Here is a 21,910-nt window from a genome sequence, read left to right as displayed (position 1 = left end):
AGCCAGCACCTGCACAGAATGCCCCAGGCCTTAGACATGCTGATCCTAGCCGCAAAGCTCGCCGCCAATGCCTCCACTGCAGATGCCATCTATGTGATTTTGGCCTGGGTGGCACGCATGGTCGGCACCATCTCCTGCTCCTGCAGGCAGTTGTACTCCTCTAACTGCACCGGCAGGTACTGGATGCTCGCCGACAACCCCTCATATAGTCCCTGGCTCTGTGACTGCATCTCCACAATCAATGGGACTGTCCATTCCAGAAGCCCGAAATCCGTCTGGACAGCAGCTAGTTCCAGGGGTCGGCCCGTCCTCCGACCGTCCCCCCCTCGGGTGTTCCTACCCTGTCTACAACATTAGGAATGGCATGGACTGATGCTCTTTCCTAGGGTAGGCGAGTCAAGTACGCGGGGACATAGGTTTAAAGATCATGGGGAAAAGTTTAGAACAGATGTGCCAGGCAAATATTTTACACAGAGGGTGGTAAATATATGGAACGCCCTGCCTGGGGGGGTGGTGGGAGCAGGTACGATAGCGACATTTAAGAGACATCTCGACAAATATCTGAATAAGGTGGGAATGGAAGGATACGGACTCCATAAGTGCAGACGGTTTTAGTTTAGGCAGGTACCATGGTTGGAAGAGGCTTGGAGGGCCGAAGGGCCTGTTCCTGTGCTGTATTGTTCTGTGTTCTTTGTTTTTTGTACCTCAACCTGATGTACCGGATCAGCTGTGTGGTGTGCAGGAGCGTTTCAGGAGCCTCTTCACTAAAGTGCCGAACTAAGCTGAGTGTCTCTGGGATGGTGGAGGATGTTGGAAATAGCTGTGAGAGGAAATCAGTGTCATCTCTGGACTCAAGCTCCGGTGTGTCTTGGGCCTCTTGTCCAGGACTGCCTTCCGTGCTGCTCTCCTCATCGCTGCTTGGCATACGGGGGGCTATGGATGAGGCACTGGCTGGTGCCAGGGGATACCAGATGGGCTCGCCCCATCACCAGCAGGTCATGCAAGACACAAGACAAGACGCATGATTAGACCGCGGGCCGGGGGGAGTGGGGTAGTGGAGGTGAGGGTGGGGGTGAGGATGAGGGTGAGGCTGGGAGTGAGCGTGGTGAGGGGGTGAGGTGGGGGTGAGGATGAGGGTGGTGTGGGGAGGTGGTGTTGGTTGGGGAGGGGTTGACACACATGGCATGGGGAACTGCAACTCAGCGGGATCTCACTTCCTCGCCCACGGCCGATCTCCACCCAGTGACCTCTCTTTCTTTAGGGCCGCCGACCACATCCAGAGTCCGCTGCTCTGCCATGGTGTGAGGCAACATCCGGCGGTCCCACTCCAGTTTTCTCCTGTTCCTGGCGGTTATGAACAGCCTTCCCCTGAGGGGACAGTGTTAGACAGTCTGATGCATGCAGCCCAGGGGGTAGGTAGCTGGTGGCCTCAATGGCCAGGACACCCAGCCATGGCGGCTGGTATGGGTGCCGGCATGTGGTGCAGGTTGGGGATCGAATGCCCTCCAGGGGAGGGGGGGGGGGGGGGGGAGAGGGTTACGGATGTGTGGGACGTGGTTAATGCTCGGAGCTCAGTGTTGCCTACTCACTCTGGCCGCCCTGAGGAGGTTGTGCAGGTTTTTTATGGCACTGCAGGCTGGTTCAAATGGGAACAGGGTGGCCGGCCTCTCCTCCACCACATCCAGGAGGGTCTCCAGCTCGGCGTTTGTGAAACAGGGTGCCGCGGTTCTCGCTTCTATCTTGTTGGCTGGGATGGTATGTGTGGGGAGTGCAGTATGTGTGTATGTGACTGTAGCTTGTCAGCTTCCTGAGTGTCAATCGCGGATCCGGTGAATCCGGGACCTTTTCTCATTGGAATCGATTGTGTTCCACATGGCGTCTGTGCTAGCCCCTCAACAGTCACTGAAACGGTCCAGGTGTGGTGCCAGCTTTGCTGTCGTGGAACTCCACAAATCCTGCCCCGGCGTCAACACTTATGGCGCGATTCTCTGCTGCCCATGACGGGTCGGTCCGCGGGGCGGCTGAGGGGCATGACGGCCCGCGCATGCGTGGGTTTGATGCGTCTGCATGATGACGTCATCCGCGCATGCCCGGGTTGGAGCCGTCCAACCCGTGCATGCGCGGCTGACGTCATTGTGCGCGTCAGCCGTCGTGACGCTTGGCGTGCAGATTTAGCGACGGTCACTAAGGCCGTGATGCCGTGCTTCACGGGGCCCCGCTGCTAGCCTTGCCCGGGGGGGAGAATCGGGTCCCGGGAGGGGGAGCGGAGGCTGCCGTGAAACACGCCCAGTTTCACGGCAGCCTTTACGACTCGCTGCATTTGCGGAGAATCGCGCCCTTAATCTCCGGAACGGAGAATCCCACTAGAGTTTTTGTTCTTTTCCTCAGGACATAATGTGTTTTCCAGGGTTGATTAGTTTGTCATGAGCCAGGCGCAGTTGGCAGATGTGAAGAAGTCAGAGTACTCAGCGGCGGTCACGTCTGACCGTGTCCCACATTGGTTGTACCTGGAGCTGGAGACAGGATGGGGGCATCAGAAGGGGTGGTGGTTAGATGTAGGTCTGTTGGCAGACCTGGAGTTCTGTACAAGGATCTCAGGATTATATTATGAAAAATGATAGTGGGGTCTCATCCTTGATACTATGGGAGGTGCTGAAGGTAGGAATTTGGGGGGAAATTATATATTTCAAGATATAATGGGAGTTTGTCCAGATTAGGGCATGTGACGGGGGGGGGGGGGGGGGCAGATCTTGGCTCAGGAGAAGGTAAATGAGCTCTCTTGGGCCTTCTACAAAATGCTATACAGGTCCAAACTGCCTCGGGATGAGAGGGATATGGTGGAGTTCCTGGGGAATTGGAGTTTCCCAAGGTGGGGAGGAGTTACGGGAGGAACTAGAAGCTCTGTTGGAGCTGGAAGAGACCAAGGAAGCGCTAGTGAAGGCATGGGGCCCGATGGGTTCATGATTTAAATTTATAAAAAATTTGTAAACCAGTTGACCCCTTTATTATTGGGAATGTTCAGGGACTCCTTGGAGAGAGGTGCGAAGGACAAAGACCTCGCAGATTGTCCAATCCTGTTAAATGTGACTGCGAAGATTCTAGCTAAGGTGTTGGCATTAAGACTGGAGCCTTGTCTCCCGGAGGCGATGAGGAAAGACAAAACGGGATTGGTTGATGGCAAACGTAAGGCGGCTGGTGAACGTGGTGCTCACCTCGTGAGAGGGTTGGGTTCCAGAGATCATAACTTTGCTTGATGTGGAGAAGGCATTTAACCGGGTCGAGTGGGGCTATCTGTTCACGAGACTAGAGATATTTGGGTTTGGACTGGGCTTTAGAACATAGAACGATACAGCGCAGTACAGGCCCTTCGGCCCTCGATGTTGCACCGACCGGCTTTGTAGCGTGGTTGCAGGTTGTGGCCCCATTTGCCAGTGTTTGCACTAACAAAGTGACCTCTGAGTCCTTTCATGTATCCAGAGGTACTAGGCAGTGATGCCCAATGTCCCCTTTGTTGTTTACATTAGCAATAGTGCAACTTGTCATGGTGGTGAGGACTTTGAAAACTTGGGAAGGAATAGTTAGAGGAGGGTCTCGCTGAATGCCGATGATTTGCTATTATACGTTAGAGATATGGAGGCATAAATGGGAAACATTATGGGGATCTTGCAGTGTTTTGGGGCCTTTTCTGCTATAAGGTAAATACTAATGGTTGGGGCACCGGGGTTGCCACCTTGGTGGGGTGCCGTTCCGGCTAGCAGGAATCCATTTTCGGTATTTGGGGGTCCAGATATCAAGGTACTGGGGGGAACTCCAGAGGTTGAACTGCACAAATCTGGTTGGGAAGGTTAAGACCGACCTGCAAAGATGGGATAGTCTCCCACTATCCCTGGATGGCTGAGTGCAATTGGTTAAGATGAATGTCTTGCCAAGCTTTTTATTTTTATTTCAGTGCCCCCCCCCTGTGATCCTGTCCATGGCATTTTTCAGGGCGATTGGCCGGTTTGTGACTGGGTTTATTTGAGCAGGAAAGAGCCGAGGATCAGGAGGATGGTGTTCCAAAGGGAGAGACAATCAAGGGGCTTGGCCTTGCCAAATGTTCAATATTACTGTTGGGCAGCCGATGCTGAGGTAACTTTGTTAGTGCAAACACTGGCAAATGGGGCCACAACCCGCAACCACGCTACGGTCCAAACCCAAATATCTCTAGCCTCGCGAACAGACAGCCCCACTCTTCCCGGTCAAATGCCCTCTCCGCATCAAGCTAGAGTGGTGAGGATCAGTGGGTCAGGGTGGAAGCAGAGTCTGTGAAGGGGGCAAGCCTGGGGAGGTTGGTAACAGCTCCGCTGCCAGTGGTGTTGAATAAACATTTGTCTAATCCGGTGGCAGTAGCTACGTTAACATTTCAATTTGAAGGTTGTCTCCAGGCTAGCTTCCGTCTGTGCAAACCAGTTATTCGAGCCTGCTAGGTCAGATGTGAAATTTAGGGAGTAGAAGGAAATGGGATTGAAGAGGGTGGGAGATTTATTTTGAGAGGGTTGGTTCGCTAGCCTGGGGGAACTGAAGGAGAAATATGGGCTTATAGATGTTGATGGGTTCAGGTACCTCCAGGTGCTTGGATGGGTCAAAAGGTAATTTGCAGCATTCCTGGTGAAACATCCTTCTACCGAGCGAAATGTATCCTATTCAGGGTTGAGGAGGCCAGTGCATCGGGCATATACCAGCACATAGTGGGGGAGCAGATGTGCTCGGTTGAGGGTGTGAAGGCAAATTGGACAGAGGAGCTAGGACACATCTTGAGGAGGAGATTTGGAGTGAGGCACTGAGGAGGCTGAATACGACCACATCCTTTGCGAGGCTCAGTTTCATTTCTTTAATATAAATTGAGAGCACTCAATTCTCTTTTTTCCAATTAAGGGACAATTTTGTGTGACCAATCCACCTAGCTTGAACATCTTTGGGTTGTGGGGGTGAAACCCAAGCAGACATGGGGAGAATGTACAAACGAGGCTGAGTTTTATTCAGCTGAAAGTAGTGTTTCGAGCACACCTCATGAAGTCTAGAATGAGTCGGTTTTCGATGGGGTAGATGATAGACATGATATGTGTTCAAGGGGGCTGGCGTACCACGTACACATGTTCTAGTCGTGTTCAAAGCTGGTGGGCTTCTGCAGGTCCTTTTTTGATACTAGAGCAATCTTGAGCATTGCGTTGGAGCCATGCCCCCTGGTGGCGATTTTTGGGGTATCGGATGTGCCAGAGTTCCAGACGGGAGTGATGGCAGAGGTCATGGTCTTTACATCGCTTGTGGCAAGGAGGCAGATCCTCTTGGGCTGGAGGTCGACTGCACCATCAAGCGCCTTGGCTTGTCAGGGTGACTTGGGGTTTTTGACTTTGTGAAGATCAAGTTCACCGTGAGAGAGTTGGTGGAAGGTTTTACTGTAGATGACAGCAGTTTATAATGTCCTTTAAAGAGTTGGTCGTTGTTAGCTATTGTTGGGGGGAGGGTGAATAGGGGGGTGGGGGAGGGTTTTGTGGTGCGGTTATATTGTTGTAAAGGGAAGTGGGGGGTGGGGGGGTTCTTACTGTTCAGTTGTTTTTCTGTATTATTGTATGTATTTAAAAATTGTTTAAAACTATTGTAAAAATGTTTTTAAAAAAATGCTACATTTTAAACTACCTCAATAGGTGCGATTCAAACAAACCGTTTCTAAATGTCATTTTGGGTGCGGTTGTTGGAGTGTTTCCTGACAGCTTTTTGGGTGAGATCCATGAAACCATAAGACATAGGAGCAGAATTAGGCCACACGGCCCATTGAGTCTGCTCCGCCATTCAATCAAGGCTGATATATTCTCATCCCCATTCTCCTGCCTTCTCCCCATAACCCCTATCCCCTTATTAATCAAGAACCTATCTATCTCTGTCTTAAAGACATTCAGTGATTTGGCCTCCACAGCCTTCTGGAGATTGGTGCTTAGCCCACATTGCGAAGGAAAGTGCCAGAGGCGTCATATTTCTCAAGTGCAACATTTTCTAATGCTGCACATATTATCCCCAACTGCTCCTAGCCCCTGATGGTGCCTCTCCATTTCCCCATCCCTCCCAACCACCTCCCTTCACACCATCTCCCCCATCGTACCCTCCCACCCTTACCCCCTACCCACACCCACCCCACACCCTCCTTCCCTCTACCTGGTTACCCTTCCGTGCTCTATTGCTGCGGCTAGGTGTGTTCCAGGATGCACATCAGAGGCGGACGCAGCCTGCTGCCTAGTGCATCCCCTTGGCGGGTGTCCTCTGGAGACCCTAGGGCTGGAGGGCTCCGGCCCACTTGCCAGCCACACATGCCCCCCATGCCACCATGTTCTGGGTGTTGAATCCAAGACCCAGGGATGTGGGTCTGGGGTGTGCTGCTGGCCGCCGATGCCACACCATAGAGTTGTCATCCAGTGTCCCTTCCTTCTGGTCAGTGCCCTTAGGCCCCTGGGGGTCACCTCGGCCAGAGCGACAGCTGGACCGAGACCCGGTTGGCCCTCCGTCATGTGGCTTTGTCAGACCTGGCGCTCCCCAATGTCTGCACCATGGTGTTGATACCATCGCGATGCTCCTCAGTGACTGGGACATGCTGTTAGAGCACCCCGGCAATGCCCACCTCTGACTGGGATAGCTCCCCAGCGACCGGGGTATGCACTGGAGGGCCTTGGCAATGCCCATCTGAGACTGGGACATAGAATAGAATAGAATTTACACTGCAGAAGGAGGCCATTTGGTCTTTCGAGTCTGTACCAGCCCTTGAAAAGAGCACCCTACATAAGCCAAGCCTCCACCCTATCCCCGTAACCCCACCTAACCTTTTTGGAAACTAAGGGCAATTTATCATGGCCAATCCACCTAACCTGCACATCTTTGGACTATGGGAGGAAACCCACGCACATACGGGAAGAACGTGCAGACTCCACACAGACAGTGACCCAATCCGGGAATCGAACTTGGGACCCTGGAGCTGTGAAGCAACTGTGCTAACCATTGTGCTACCGTGCTATGTGAGACATGCTCCACAGCACCTCATCAAGGTCCAGCTGGGACTGAGACAGCGAGCCAACTAGCTGTCAAGACACTCAGTCATGGTCGTCACTGACTGAGCCATGACTTGGACATCTCCACTAATGCTGCTAATGTTGTGCACCAGACTCTCCACTGTGGTCACCACTCTTGCAGTGTTGACTTCGGTGCCACGTAGTGTCGGCACTATATCCTGTGCCCATAGCCTCTGGGACTCCTCCAATCGACTATGGACCTGCTGGAGTGTTGCTGACATCCCCCTCTGAATATCACGGCCTCACCCCAGCATCTGTATCAGCTCCAGGTAAACCTGGCCCAGAGGCTCAGCATCTGACTGGGACCCAGCTGGATCCTGGGACCTCAAACTGCTGTCTCGACTGGGTGTTCCTGCCTCCACCTGATATACATCGGCAACTGTGCCCCAGAGGCTTGTCCACTACCGTTGCCCACCGAGGTGTGTGTCACTGTGCAGGTGGATGACAGCTGTGCCTCGAATACGGTGGTCTTCTTGGAGTTCCCCTCTGAGGTGTTCTCACATGAGGCCGGGGGAGGGGCACCTCAGGTGGGCCAGCACTGTTGATGGAGATCCTTTGGAATAATGGAATGTGGTCAGTGGGAGGGATGCATCATTCTGTATGGCATTAATTACTCACATATGATAGGTCATCTGGGAGGGGCCGGTGGAATCTCACCTCTGTACCATATGACAACCTCTACATCGGTGGCCGATCTGTCCTCAAATACCCCCCACCACCTCCAGGGCCCATTCCTCGTAGTGGGTGAGGGCTCTGATGTCCTGCACCCCACCACCCGGCTGGGCCCTCTCCCATCTGTTATGGACCAATGTCTCCTGCGGGGGCACAGAGCCACACGCATCATTCATCAGTTGTGGGGGGGGGGGCAGTGATGGACCGTATGGGGCGTATGGGGGGGCAATGGGGAGTACGATGGGGTGGCAAATGGGGGGTTTGGGGAGTATGGGGGAGATTGAGCGTCACAAATCTCATGAGTTGCCTCTCGCAAGATTCAATGGCCTTGTCCCGACACCAAGTATGGCGATAAATTGCCACATAATTTATCAAAATCTTAATTTTTTTTAAATATCCATGTTTTGGTGGATCTCAAATGTAAATGCATTACCAAGTTTTTTAAATTGTCCAAATGACCCTTGGAGGGCCGAAGGGCTTGTTCCGGTGCTGTATTGTTCTTTGTTCTTTGAACCCATTTTTTTAAAAAAACTTTTCACTCAAAGTTTGTTTTGTCACATAAGGAAGTATATAAGCCCCTCATGTGGGAGTCCTGATTTAAACTGTATTAATAACATTATAGAAAATTAGTTATACATTTAATATCTGTAATGTTAGAGGTGAGCACAAAATTATCTATATTGAACTTTTTAAATGTTTATTTTGAGAAGTTGGCAACAAGAGTATGAAAAGTGATGGCCTCCAGGGACGAACAAATGATCTAGGACGCGCTCCTCGTGCTTCCAATTCGTTACCTAGCTGGAGAATTCCCACTATCAACCCACAGTACATGCAGAGATCTCCACTATTCAGCAACAACCTGAGGTAAGAACATGAATAAACCGCCTTCGTTAGAATTGTGCTTGGTGTAAGTGCAGGCAATTTGTGCTGTACTTTTGACTTGGTTCATCAAAATGTTGCAAACGATTCTGCTTTTCCAAAAGCCTCTACAACATAAGGGTCTTGTTTTTAACACAAGTTGGGTTTCAGGCAGGCAGCAGCAAACTGACCTCACCGTGGCAGTATAAAATAAGGACCTCATTCACACCCCTCTGGTCAGCTTCCCACCAAATCTGGCCAGAAGCAGCATTTGGCTAGTTGGCAAGTGTGAAATATATGAAGACCATTGGCAGGGAACCGAAGGTGGTGTTAAACTGATCTCAAAGGTTTTACAGGAGAAATTGCAGGAACTTCAGGAAACATGTGATAACATCACCAGTGTCTGAATCAATGTGCATGCTGACATTATATTGGGCCAATTATTGTGAGATCTGGTCACATAATCATGAGATGGGTATTGCCTGTGAGGGGTGGATGGATGCAAGAAGCACAGATGAGTCTAACTAGTAGAATTGAGGAATAATAACAAGTTTTGTGTTCACTAAGCTGAATGCTACTTGGCCTGGTTTGGGTGCCAGCGAAAGCATTAAGCAATGCCAGGTTAGGTGCAGTTCAAGTGGAACACACTCTAATGGACTAGTGGGACAGTATTAATTTTCCATTTCTAATATTCTGTGACTCTTTGCGTAAGACTGACAGTTAGCAACAAATTTGGGCCAGATTTAATACCACAGGCCCACATCCATTAGAATTTGGACTTGCACTGCCCAAATTAATTTTACGTGGAATTGCATAGAACACACAGCTCAGAAATAGGCCATTCCTTGCAAATGGTCCTTGTTGATGTTTATTCCTCACTCAGTCTTCCCACCCAATGGTATCAGCCTGCTATTTCCTCTCTTTGTGTGGCATCTTTTGACAAGGTGCCACACAAAAGGTTGCTGCATAAGTTAAAGATGCATGGCATTAAGGATAAAGTAGTGGCATGGATAGAGGATTGGTTAATTAATAGAAAGCAAAAAGTAGGGATTAATGGGTGTTTCTCTGATTTGCAATCAGTAGCTAATGGTGTCCCTCAGGGATCAATGTTGGGCCCACAATTGTTTACAATTTACATAGATGATTTGGAGTTGGGACTGTACTTGTTGGAATTTAGAAGAATGCGGGGGGGATCTTATAGAAACATATAAACTTATGAAGGGAATAGATAGGATAGATGTGGGCAGGTTGTTTCCACTGGAGGGTGAAAGCAGAACTAGGGGGCATAGCCGCAAAATAAGGGGAAGTAGATTTAGGACTAAGTTTAGGAGGAACTTCTTCACCCAAAGGGTTGTGAATCTATGGAATTCCCTGCCAGTGAAGCGGCTGAGGTTCCTTCATTAAATGTTTTCAAGACAAAGAATTTTTTTTGAAGAATAAAGGAATAAAAGGTTATGGTTTGCGGATGGAAAAGTGGAGCTGAGTCCACAAAAGATCAGCCATGATCTCATTGAATGGTGAAGCCGGTTCTAAGGGCCAGATGGCCTACTCCTGCTCCCAGTTCTTATGTTCTTATCTTCTTCATGCTTGTCTATATTCCTCTTAAGTGCATCAGTACAAGTCTTAACTACTCTCTGTGGTGATGAGTTTCATATTTGACCACTCTCTTGGTAAAAAAGTTACTTCTGAATTAATTATTTGATTTCTTGGTGATCTTTCTTGACGCCCTTTAATTTTACTCTTCCACAGAAGTCGAAACATTCTCTCTGTCTACTTTATAAAATCTTTCCACAAATTTAAAGACCTCTGTCATATCACCCCTCAGCCTTCTCTTTTCAAGAAAAGAGATCCAGCCTGTTCTTCCTATTCTGATAGCGATAGGCTCACAGTTTTGGCATTGCTGCATTAAACTTTACTTGCGTCCTCTGTAGTGCCTCGATATTCTTTTTATAATGTGGTCCCCAGAATTTAACACAGTACTCCCAAGTGTAGCCTAACCAAAGTTCAATTCAAGTTTAGTATAACCTCTATACTCATCAATCCTACCCCATGGTGAAATGAACCACCGTTATCGGTTTGCTTTATTTAATGAGTTCTTAAACTTTGTTACTACTTTTAGGGATTTGTGTGTTTATACTTTTATATATCCCTTTCCTCCTCTACTCTATTTAGATCATTCCAATTATAGAGTGACCGCTTTATTTTTCTTGCTAAAATGTATAATTTCACACTTGGCTCTGTTGAAATTCATTTGTCAATTATATATCCATTCTGCAAGTTTATTAATCTCTTCTTGTAATCCTTTATGGTCTTATGGTCTTATGGTCCTCAATATTGACTGTCACCCTATTTGGTGCTATCTGTAAATTTAGATATTGTGTTTTTTTATCCCAAAGTCTGCATCATTAATGTATATCAGGAACAACAGTGGTCCTGGTACCAATCATCTTTGGGTACACTTCCCATCTTTTGCCACACTGAGTTGTAGCCTCCTACACTCTGCTTTCTGTCTTGCAGCCCAGCTATCTGTCCACTGTACTGCTTGTACCCAACTCCAAATGCTCTGACCTTATTTGTTGGTCTATTAAATAACACTTTATCAAATGCCTTTTGGAAATCCTGATAAATCACATCTACTCCATTACATTTTAGCCACTGTCTCTTTTACCTCTGATAAGTTTCTTCAAGCAAGGCTTGCCCTTTTGACATCCATAATGACTATTACAGAATCCCTACAGTGCAGAAGGAGGCCATTCAGCCCATTGAGGCTATATTGACCCTCTGAAAAACAACCCTAGCCAGGCCACTCCCCCGCCTCCTCATCCCTGTAACTCCATAACCATTAGACACTGAGAGACTATTTTGCATGGCTAATCCATCTAACCTGCACATCTTTGGACTGCGGGAGGAAACCCGAACACCAGAGGAATCCCACGCAGACACTGGGAGAAAGTGTAAACGTGACACAGTCATCCAAGGTTGGAATTGAAGGTTCTGGATCTGTCAATGCCCCAACTTGTCTATATGGGAGTCATGGAGGCCCCTGCGCCCAACCTCATAAGGGCAGGGCACCCCTGGACCTGATCCCTGACATGGGCAAAATACCACTGGGCATCGCCAGCCTGGCACCATGGTAGTGCCCCGCCAGCCTGGTAGTGTCATCCGGGCACCCTAACAGTGGCATGTGGCACTGTCAGGCTGGTAGTGCTAGGATGCCCAGGTGGTATCGGTGGTGCCAGCGTACCACCTTGCTCAGATCCCATGCACTCAGGGGTCCCTGATTGTCTGGGAATGGCCAGATGGAACGGCACTAGTGGGGGTCTCCCAGGGTATCTGAGGCCCCCAGCTGCATTCCCTTTAGGCAGAGTGGTGCCCTGGTGCTGTTGGTGTCACTTGGGCACCCTGTCAGTTCCAGCCTGGCACCTAGGCATGCCAGCCTGGCACCCTCACAGTGCCACCTGGGTGCTAGCTTGGCACTGCCAAGGTGCTAACTTGGCACTGCCAGGTGGCATGGGCACTGCCAGGGTGACAGGTGGGCCCTGCCAAGATGCAAGGATGGCAGTTTTTGTGCCTGCGCGATGGAGCCGGGGGTGCCCTACATGGGTGATTAAGGGGCAATTTAGTGTGGACAATCCATCTGCCCTGCACATCTTGGGTTGTGGAGTTGAGACCCAGGGAGACATGGGGAGAATGTGCAAACGCCACACGGACAGTGACCGGGGCCGGGATCAAACCTGGGTCCTCGGCGCTGTGAGACAGCAGTGCTAACCATTGCACCACTATGCTGTCCCATTCTCAGTGTTCAAAACTGGGCTCTGTGCGGCTTTAGCCACGCATTCCCCTTTGAGATTCCTTTTACAACAAGAGTCACGTTATATAGACATGTGTTTCTCAGTGCTGTGAGACATTGTTCCCAATTAGTTGAATCACGCGCTCGATGTTTATAAACAATGTGGAAAGTTTCACAGCAGGCTACTTGAAATCTACTCAAGCGTGAAGGGAAATTCGATTAAACAATCCCGATAGTTGGGTGTTTGTAAGTTGTCAATCACAGCCTAGTAAAATCAATTTCACATTAATGTGAATAAAAGCTTTGCAGATCAAAGATCTTTCTTTTTACATAAATTTAGAGTATCCAATTTATTTTTTCCAATTAAGGGGCAATTTAGCGTGGCCATTCCACCTAACCTGCACATCTTTTGGGTTGTGGGGCCGAAACCCACACGGGAGAATGTGCAAACTCCACACGGACAGTGACCCAGAGCCGGGATCGAACCTGGGATCTCGGCGCCGTGAGGCAGCAGGGCTAACCCACTGTGCCACCGTGCTACCCTCAGATCAAAGATCTGAAGAGGTTTAAAGCCAGCTGATATGGTTTTCCCTTTCTAGGAATTTATAGGTTCTGCATTCTCTGCCTGAGCGAGATGTGTATTTCACAGGTGAGTATTAAAAGCAGTGATATTTTTCACTGTCTCAGTCTGGACTTTTCTCTAACTTCCAGACAATGTCCCTGTAATGGAGGGCTTCCAGGCTGGGGTTCCTGTAATGGGGGAGCTTCCAGGTAGAGGTTTCTGTAATGGTGGGCTTCCAGGCAGGGGTCTATGTAATGGGGGGATTCTAGTGGTGGTTTCTGTAATGAGGATTTGTGGTGGCGTCTCTGTAATGTGGGAGTTCGTGGAGGGGGTCACAGTAAGGGGGAGTTTGTGTGGCAGTTTCTGTAATAGGGGTTTCTGGTGGGGGTCTATATAATGGTGGGGGGTTCTGTAATGGGGGTCTCTCTAATGGGGGAGCCAGTGTGGTGGTTGGTGGGACGGGTGGGCAAGATTTGTATTGTGGGGGGAGGGTAGCCCTCCAATCGACTTTGGGGCATCTCCCTAAAAGAGTTAGCCCCTTGGTCCATTGCGAGGTCCACCATGCCAGGGCAACGCTGGGAAAAACCTGCACCAATTCTCACCCACGTGAGTCCAGCCTAGAGGACTGGAGATTCACCCTGGCTTAGAGAATCCGGTGCCCAGCCCATTAATGGGATGCCAATGGGTCAATTTGACCCATTTGCTTCATCCCACTGGTGCAGGGTGGAAACCTTGATGCCTTTACCAGTGGGGAACCAGAGCATCGGAACTTTTGGCCAATGCTGGATTCTCCGCCACATTGGGAACTCCACTACCTGCAGCAGAGAACGCAGCTGAAGATATTGTTGGATGGGGGCTATGTGGTTGTGGCTCAGCCTGATTTTATTTCCTCAATGGACTATTCTCATTGGGTGACAGGCATTAAGGTGACAGGCATTAAAATCAGTCTATTATATCTGATGATACTGCATTGTGCAGGTATTGAACAGAATCTGCAATTTGTTCATTCAACTGATACATGAGCTATGTTCTCATCTTCATATCGTGGAAGAATAAAAGCTCTATCAAATCATGCGATTTAGGCTAGTGACATGCTATTTTTGGCAATAACCTGAATTGGGTGAGACATATTCAGCTGCCTGTTGATGGTTATACCGGCAAGCACTCCAGAGATGGTCAAATGATCCCCTCTTGGCTTTGTTTTAAAGTTGAATACAGACCAATTATTTTTGGCATACTTGTAGCTCTGTATTTTAGATATTTCATTATTGCAAAAAGAAGTGCCATTATGTTTTGAATGTTGATGGCTGTAAAGAACACTGCACTTTTTGACCCAGGTCATCAGTACCAAAGAACCTTGGACCTAATCACTGGAGTGCTATTGATGCGACAATGTTGCCCAGTTACCATGGGTCTTTGCCCGTTTTGGAACTGCATGAGGTGCAAAAGGAAAATCACACACAAAGGCCTTATGACAACCCAAGTTGTCCATCGGCATCAAAATCTGAAAATCTTCTGAAGAATTCGACCTGTTCCATTCCAACTCAGGGTAACATCACTGGTACAGAGATTCTAGCCAATGACTTTGGATCCTGTACTCTCAGAGAAGAAGCTCCGCCCCTTGAAAACACAGGATTGAAGCTAATTTCATTAATGAATGCTCCCGAGAAGGACAGCTCAAACAGGTAAGATATATCTGAGAAACCAAGTAAATATTGCAATGTTTTGGAAGTTTACACCAGAATGAGACTAGCATAACAAAATATTGTCAGGAGCTGGATTCAAATCCAGTTAAACACAGTGCGCTTTATGAGTCCCGTGAAATTTATAGAGGCAGGCTCGACTCAATTTCTATTGAATGTGAAAACCTTGCATAAAAGAGTAAATAATCCTGAAAGCTTTCCCATTCCAACCATTATGACTTGAAAATAGCAATCTCACTTGGAAAAAGCTATAAGGGTGACTGGTAAGGTCAACAGAAATTCCACATTGAGATGCAGAATTAAAATTTCCATCTGGTCACATTTAACTTGTGAAGTTTTAAATAGAAATAGATGAAACGATGCGCTGGAACGTTATACTTTTATCTCTGCGAGCTGAGAGTTGACTTTAAAGCTACAGGTGGATTCCCTGGTTGGGCACACCTGTCGAGCATTGGCACTGGGAGGAAGTGCCGGTCAAGAATTCAATAATTGTAATGGATAGAAAACAAGGATGGCAGGCTCGGAATGTCCTGGCCAGAACCCAGAGAACCCCACTCTTTGCTGCTAGTGCCAAATTAGAGATCACCCTTTTCTGTCTGATGACACACATAAGTGAAACAGGTACAAATGGTCCCCATACAATTCCCATGTAAGTAGAGGTTGTAACATAACATGGGATAAATTCAATAAAATAATAATATCAAGTTGGAAATCTCACCAAGATAGAATGCAAGATGAGTTGATTTAGGAAATGAAAAATGCACGTTGGTTCTCTAGAGGTTCCCTTACACAATCGAGGTTAAAGGATTTCGAAAGGAAGATTGAGGGGAGGGGTTTCATTTGCGATTTGCCCAGACAGAATCTGATTTAAAGGAAGCTTCATGTTGTATTATATAAAAAGTGTTTAATTTACCAGAACTGTCATTTCTCAATTTAATGGGCCAGAATCTGTTGTTTAAACAATGGTGAGGTGAATGACCTGGCCATTATTTCAGAGCAAATGGTACAGCAAATTCAGGCAAGGAGCAGATATGCATAACTGTGAATATCCAATGTTAATGCACACATTTTGCATGGCTCAGCTATTTGCTTTATAAGAATCGCATTTTTCTACCTCACTACTGTCATGCATGTATTGCGGTATCTAAGAAATAGTAGAGTTAAAGCCCAAAATCAGTCATAATCATACTGAATCATGGGGAAGGCTTGATGGAGCATATGGTCTACTCCTCCTATTTCCTGTGTGGTCTGATACAAACTAAACTTGCTACAAAAATATAAGTACTTTCACTGCACAGATAAATATCTCTTTAACAGCATGGTAATTGTTAATTACAGCCTATCTGGCATTGAGTCTTGTTTGTTCAGGTGTTTTATTTCCGCCTCTTGATTTATCTTTCTGGTTTGATGTTGAATTCACCTGCTCCAATTTATACTTCCTTCTCTCTCCATATGCTGTTAATTTTATAATCTTCAATCTGATTGCTTACAGAGAGATTCAGCAGTTGCTCACCCTGCTCACCCGAGTCTTAGATGACTTCCCGGAGTCCCTCGTTGTGCCATCAGCTCACACTTTTAGCAACGGGGTGGGCAAAACATATTTGAGCTGAAGGCCGCAGGGGGCTTGTCTAACTAATGGCAGACGCTACTGGAGGCCCTGCTACTGCAAATTCTGGGTCAATTAGTAAAATTCACTCTTAACATGAGTCTGTATCTTGGACATTTCATTTCTGTTCCAATGCTACAATACTCACTAGGTTGCTAACAGGAAACAATTGATCCAAGCTATACATGCAAACTCCAGATATATAGAAAATATCAGGTGGATAAGAGTAAATTATACACACATATGCAGGTCCAAATTCATTTTGTTCATGTACATGCTCAAAACCAATGAGAAATGCCACACAGATCAAATTCATCCCTGGGCATGGTGTTTCCTTCTTGCCTGTGTGGCCATCAACCAGTTGGGGGAGGTAAATGCATAATTAAGGAATCTTTTGATAAAAAGCATGAGGATGGTATTTGGGGTCACAAAGTAAGTGGAAGAGAATGAAGGACACCAAGCGCTAGAGGGGGGGGGGGGGGGGGGGGGGGGGAATAGAAAACTATACAATAGAAATCTATACATACAAGCTGTTGGAGGGTAAATAATATTTGTTCAATGTAGGGAAGTGAAAGACTTCATAAATGTATTACTATTCCAATGAAAACTATCCTATGTAACTCATTGATCATCTCTTTTTGTACCATTTTAGATTTCTTCTCGCAAGCTCACAGCAAAATGGTAATTCTCCAGCAAATGCTTCCATAACCAGATTTAAGAATGTGTGGCATTTCATTGAAAATATAGGTACTATACCGTGAATGATCAATGTCTTTGAATATTTCAAACTATTGTGCTTCTATTATGATTTAAAGCGAGAATTTTGTCATTAGTACCCTCTCTAAAATTAAGAGGTTCAAAGTTATGATGAACCTGAAAATTCAATTTGTCTTTTTTTTTTGTCTCATTGCTGTTGATTTTATAATGTGCATGTTTGCGAAAACAGTGGGTGCTGGCTTGGGGGAGTTACTGAGCCTGACAACATGTGGGAGGTGAATTAACACTAGTACATAGTTATTCATCCAAGGTGCTTCAGAAATTTCTGTTTTTGCACGCCACTTCATCCTTTTTTTACAGTATTTGGTTTACTAGCTGCATCAAGGCCAACATCATAAACAACATGTTATTTCCATAAATACATCCAGACACACCCCAGAATGAAAAGCCAGAAAAAATGCTAACATCAATGGCAATTTAAAAAAAAAACCTGTTTTAGTTTTAGAACATTAACCTCTTTGAGAAGGTTTTAATAGCCTTGTCTCAGTGGTCACATTCTCATCTGTGTGTTGGGAGGTCATTTGTTTCAAGTCCTACTCCAGAGATTTATAATCTAGATCAAATGTGGTCACAAGAAAGCAGATAATCTGATCATTACCTAATACCTGTTTACGGGGTCTTGCTGCACACAAATTGTTATCTATATCTCCAACAACAGGGACTACATGGCAAAAATACTTCAATGGGTGTTGAGTACTTTGGGATGACCTGAGATTGTGAAGATGCTATCTAAATGCCAAATCTTGTAGGCTATATCTTCCATCTCAAATGTTAAACTTGCAGTTTAAGCGCTGTGGCTTTGGTGCAGAATGCACAATCTGATTTACATGTGGTTTGGTGCTACTCTCGATAAGAAAAAGAGGTGGTACTTTTTTATAAATATAGTGGGTCAGAATTTCCAGTTGTAACCATGGCGAAACTGTCAGCATTCGCTAGCATTACTCTGTGAAACTGACAGCAACCTCTCTCATCTACTCCTGCACAACTAAATGCTGAAATCTGGATGTTATTGTCAGCGATACCCTACCCCGCCACAGGTTGTGCTGTGTCAGTCTTCACAGGCGCTATCGCCACAGAAATCAGTGACTTGACGTGAACTTCAATTTTTTATGCGCTATTATTCTGTAAAAGCCATAAAAAATGTTATTCATTTTTGAATGAGTGAAACTGATGTTACAGTACCCGGATCAGACCCCAATTTATATTAGCAAACCAGAATAGTCCCCAACACTTTTTCAATTTGTAGTAAGGAAAGGATACTTCCTGGAGTGATTGCACTGACAAATGGAGATCTTTTTGATTAAAACAGTGCTGCCTCACAGTGCCAGGACCCAGGTTCAATTATGACCTTGGGCGACTGTCTGTCTGAAGTTTGCACGTTCTCCCCGTGTCTGCGTGGGTTACCTCCGAGGTTCTCCAGTTTGCCCTCACAGTCCAAAGATAGATCATAGAACATAGAACAGTACAGCACAGAACAGGCCCTTCGGCCCTCGATGTTGTGCCGAGCAATGATCACCCTACTTAAACCCACGTAACCCGTATACCCGTAACCCAACAATCCCCCCATTAACCTTACACTACGGGCAATTTAGCATGGCCAATCCACCTAACCCGCACATCTTTGGACTGTGGGAGGAAACCGGAGCAAACCGGAGGAAACCCACGCACACACGGGGAGGACGTGCAGACTCCACACAGACAGTGACCCAGCTGGGAATCGAACCTGGGACCCTGGAGCTGTGAAGCATTGATGCTAACCACCATGCTACCGTGAGGCCCCTAAGACAGATGTTCAAGTTGGGTGGATTGATCATGCTAAATTGCCCCTTAGTGTCCAAAAGGTTAGTTGGGATTACGGTGTGACAGAGATAGGGAGGGATTGTGGGCCTATGTAGGATGCTCTTTCGGAGGGTCGGTGTGGAGTCAATGGGCCAAATGGCCGCCTTCTGCACTGTAGAAATTCTATGAAAACAAACTTTATTATCAACACAGAATTAACACCATTAACTCAAAATAAAACAGCTTTTCAATTAATAGGTAAATAGATCTTAAAAAATAAAAGTTTTTGAGCTTGCTTTCCCATCTACTTCAAAGCATTCAATTAAGCAAAATACACATAGGTCAAATGCCACTGATTAATAAAGTGAACACTCAGTGGCTTACAGATTTATTCACATAGTGCTTGGGACAGAGGCTTTCAGAAGTCAGCCTGAGAAACACACCTCCTTTCCTAGAATCCAGAGCAGAACTGGAAAAATGAAACTTAAAAACAGACATGGGCAGAGCTGAAAAGCAAAATTAAAACAGACTCAGCACCCGCCCCCCCCTCCCCCGCCCCCCACAACCCGAGTGACGACCTGCCGAGCTGTTATAGAGCGCGATACTCTGGCCTCGTTATGCTCTCGCTCCAGTGAAACAAGGCCTGTGAATAGCGGGAGAGGCCAAAAATGAGATCCGCGCCAAGCACCAAACAGTTTGCGATGCAACTGGCCCGCACCCCGGGGCGAAATTGGGATTGCGCCGTAGCGTGACGGGAAAGCAATAATCACCAGTTAAGCCTAATTTCCAAACAATTAACAAGAGCTATCCCATATACAACGCCTTCCCATCATTCAGTACTTACGCCTCCCCAGTAAGTACTCACGCTGGCGCCGATTAGTACTCCTTTTGAAAAACGTGAACTTGGCGGAAGGGACTTCTGTGGGGAGCCAAGAAGGTGAGTAACAAAGAGCCCGGGGCACTGGGCTTGCCACCTCAGTGTTCGGTGGGGGGTGCGGGACCCTCCGTAGGAGTGGGCCAGCATGAGGGGGGGGGTGCACTGGGGAGATGGGCAAAAGGTCCGGTGGTCAGCCTGCATTGCAGAAGGAAGTGACAGAGGCATCATAATGGTTTTGCGAAAAGATGTTTAATGGTTAATTGATCCACTTAACGAGGCCTCACGGGCTTCACGCCGCAAATTAAGTTGATTCGACGGCAGCGCGCTCGTCAGCCCCCTGGCGAACAAGATTGAGCAGCACTTAAACTGCACTTGCTCAGCCAGCCCCAGCCAGCTCGCAACAATGGAGCCCAGATGACTGGCCCCAAGATTCGGGACGCTGACCTGGGGAGGCTCCTGGATGTAGTGGCGGCCAGGAGGGATGTAATGTTCTCCCGAGGGTCCCGAAGGGTGAGCCATATGGCAGCCAGTGCTGCATGGGATGAGGTGGCGGTGGCTGTAAGCTTGAGTAGTATGAGTAGTAGTAGAGGACTGGCCAGCAGTGCAGGAAGAAGGTCAACGACTTACACCGGGCAGCACGAGTGAGTAGCTCGCGACCCCTCCCCACCCCCCCAAAGGGAGCATCGACTCCCCCCAACTCACCATGCAACCCCCGGCTCTCCCTCCCCCAACAACCCTCCCCCAACTCCACCTTCACATCCCCCTTCCAACACTGTGAACCACGCTTGTGGCTAATGATGCCCTGTATCCCTGCAGGAAAAACTCGCCCACAATCGGCGGGGCCCAGATTGGCGGTTGGGTGCCAAACATAAGAATCCTCACCTCCTTCGAGCAGCGGGCCCTAGAGGTGACTGGGGTGGCCAAGGATAGATCGATCACCCACGTGGAGGCTGACGGACACCGCAGAGGTGAGGCTCCACCCGGCAGACCTGTCAAACATGAGTTGTTACTGCCTTACTGACTGACTGACCCATCCATCCCACTGACCACATGTCCATTCTCCTGCAGGTCCTCCAGACGACGGCACTGGCCCATCCCGGTGGCCCCCTCTTCTGGCTCTGAGGGGACCACCTCGGAAGAGAGCTCCGAGGACGCTACCGGGTCACAGCTGTCACACCCATCCCCCACCAGCACAGATACACACATCTCAGTGGGAAATGTTAGTGGACAGGCTTCTGGGGCACAATATGGTGAGCACCACACTGCTGGTGATGCACATCAGGTGGAGGCAGGAACCCTCCAAGCGTGACAGCAGTCGGAGGTCTGCTGGATCCCAGGACCCAGCTGGGTCCCAGCCTGATGCTGAGCCTCCGGAAGTGGGTTACTGGAGCTGATTGAGATGATAGGGTACGGCCAGGACGTTCAGAGGGTGATGCCAGCGTCGCTCCAGCAGATCCATAGTCGCTTGGAGGAGTCCCAGAGGCTATGAGCGGAGGAGATGGCACCGGCAATGAGTGGCAGCGAGGCAAACACTGCTAGGGTGGCGACTGCAGTGGAGAGTATCGTGCACAACGCAGCACCATGAGTGAAGATGGCCAAGGTGGCACGCAGTTGATGCCGGCCAAGGTTGAGGGTCTCGGCAGAATGACTGTCTCGCTGGGGGATGTTACCCAGTGCTAGGCCGACCTTGATGAGGTTCTGCGGGTTATGTCCCGGTGTCGGATGGTAATGGCCGAGGTGCTGCGGAGCTTGTCCTAGTCGCAGGTGGACATTGCCGTAATGCTGCAGAGCATGTCCCAGTCACTGAGGTGCATCGCCGAGAGTATCGACACAATGGTACAGACAATGGGGAACTGCCAAAGCTGGCAGATGTTATAGGGGCAGCCGGGGCTCAAACCAGCTGTCCCTCCATCCAAAGGTGAACCCCAGTGCCCTGGGCACTGACCAAGTGGAGAGGGTGCCAAGTGGCAACCCGGACCCATCTCATGGAGTGGTAATAGTGGCCACCAACTTCCCAAGATCCACCCCTCCGATAAGGCCGCGTCTTGAGGTTAGCACAAGGGACAGGGTGGCACGGCTGTGCAGCCAACAAGTGAGATGGGGCCCTCCGGCTTCAGAGCCCCCAGAGGACTCCCGCCAGCTGGCAGCCTCCACCTCAGCTGTGCATCCTGGAGAAACACCTAGACGTAGCA

General features: G+C 48.3%; 1 protein-coding gene across 8 annotated transcripts in view; it reads left to right on the top strand.

The window, feature by feature from the left end:
* ngef (neuronal guanine nucleotide exchange factor) overlaps positions 1-21,910 on the top strand; it is a 122,083-nt gene that overhangs the window by 39,822 nt on the left and 60,351 nt on the right. For 5 of the 8 annotated variants that reach the window (XM_038816469.1, XM_038816473.1, XM_038816474.1 and 2 more), the window contains 3 exons: positions 8,477-8,630; positions 14,314-14,661; positions 16,938-17,032. In XM_038816469.1, coding sequence (XP_038672397.1) covers positions 8,477-8,630; positions 14,314-14,661; positions 16,938-17,032 — 597 coding nt within the window. Of the gene's footprint in view, positions 1-8,473; positions 8,631-14,313; positions 14,662-16,937; positions 17,033-21,910 lie in introns of all 8 variants that reach the window. The other 3 variants (XM_038816468.1, XM_038816476.1, XM_038816470.1) reach the window with 2 other exon arrangements.

The sequence above is a fragment of the Scyliorhinus canicula genome, chromosome 13, assembly GCF_902713615.1.
Source record: "Scyliorhinus canicula chromosome 13, sScyCan1.1, whole genome shotgun sequence".
Taxonomy (NCBI): domain Eukaryota; kingdom Metazoa; phylum Chordata; class Chondrichthyes; order Carcharhiniformes; family Scyliorhinidae; genus Scyliorhinus; species Scyliorhinus canicula.
Note: the sequence above shows the minus strand (reverse complement) of the source record. Positions and strands in the feature narration are given on the sequence as shown.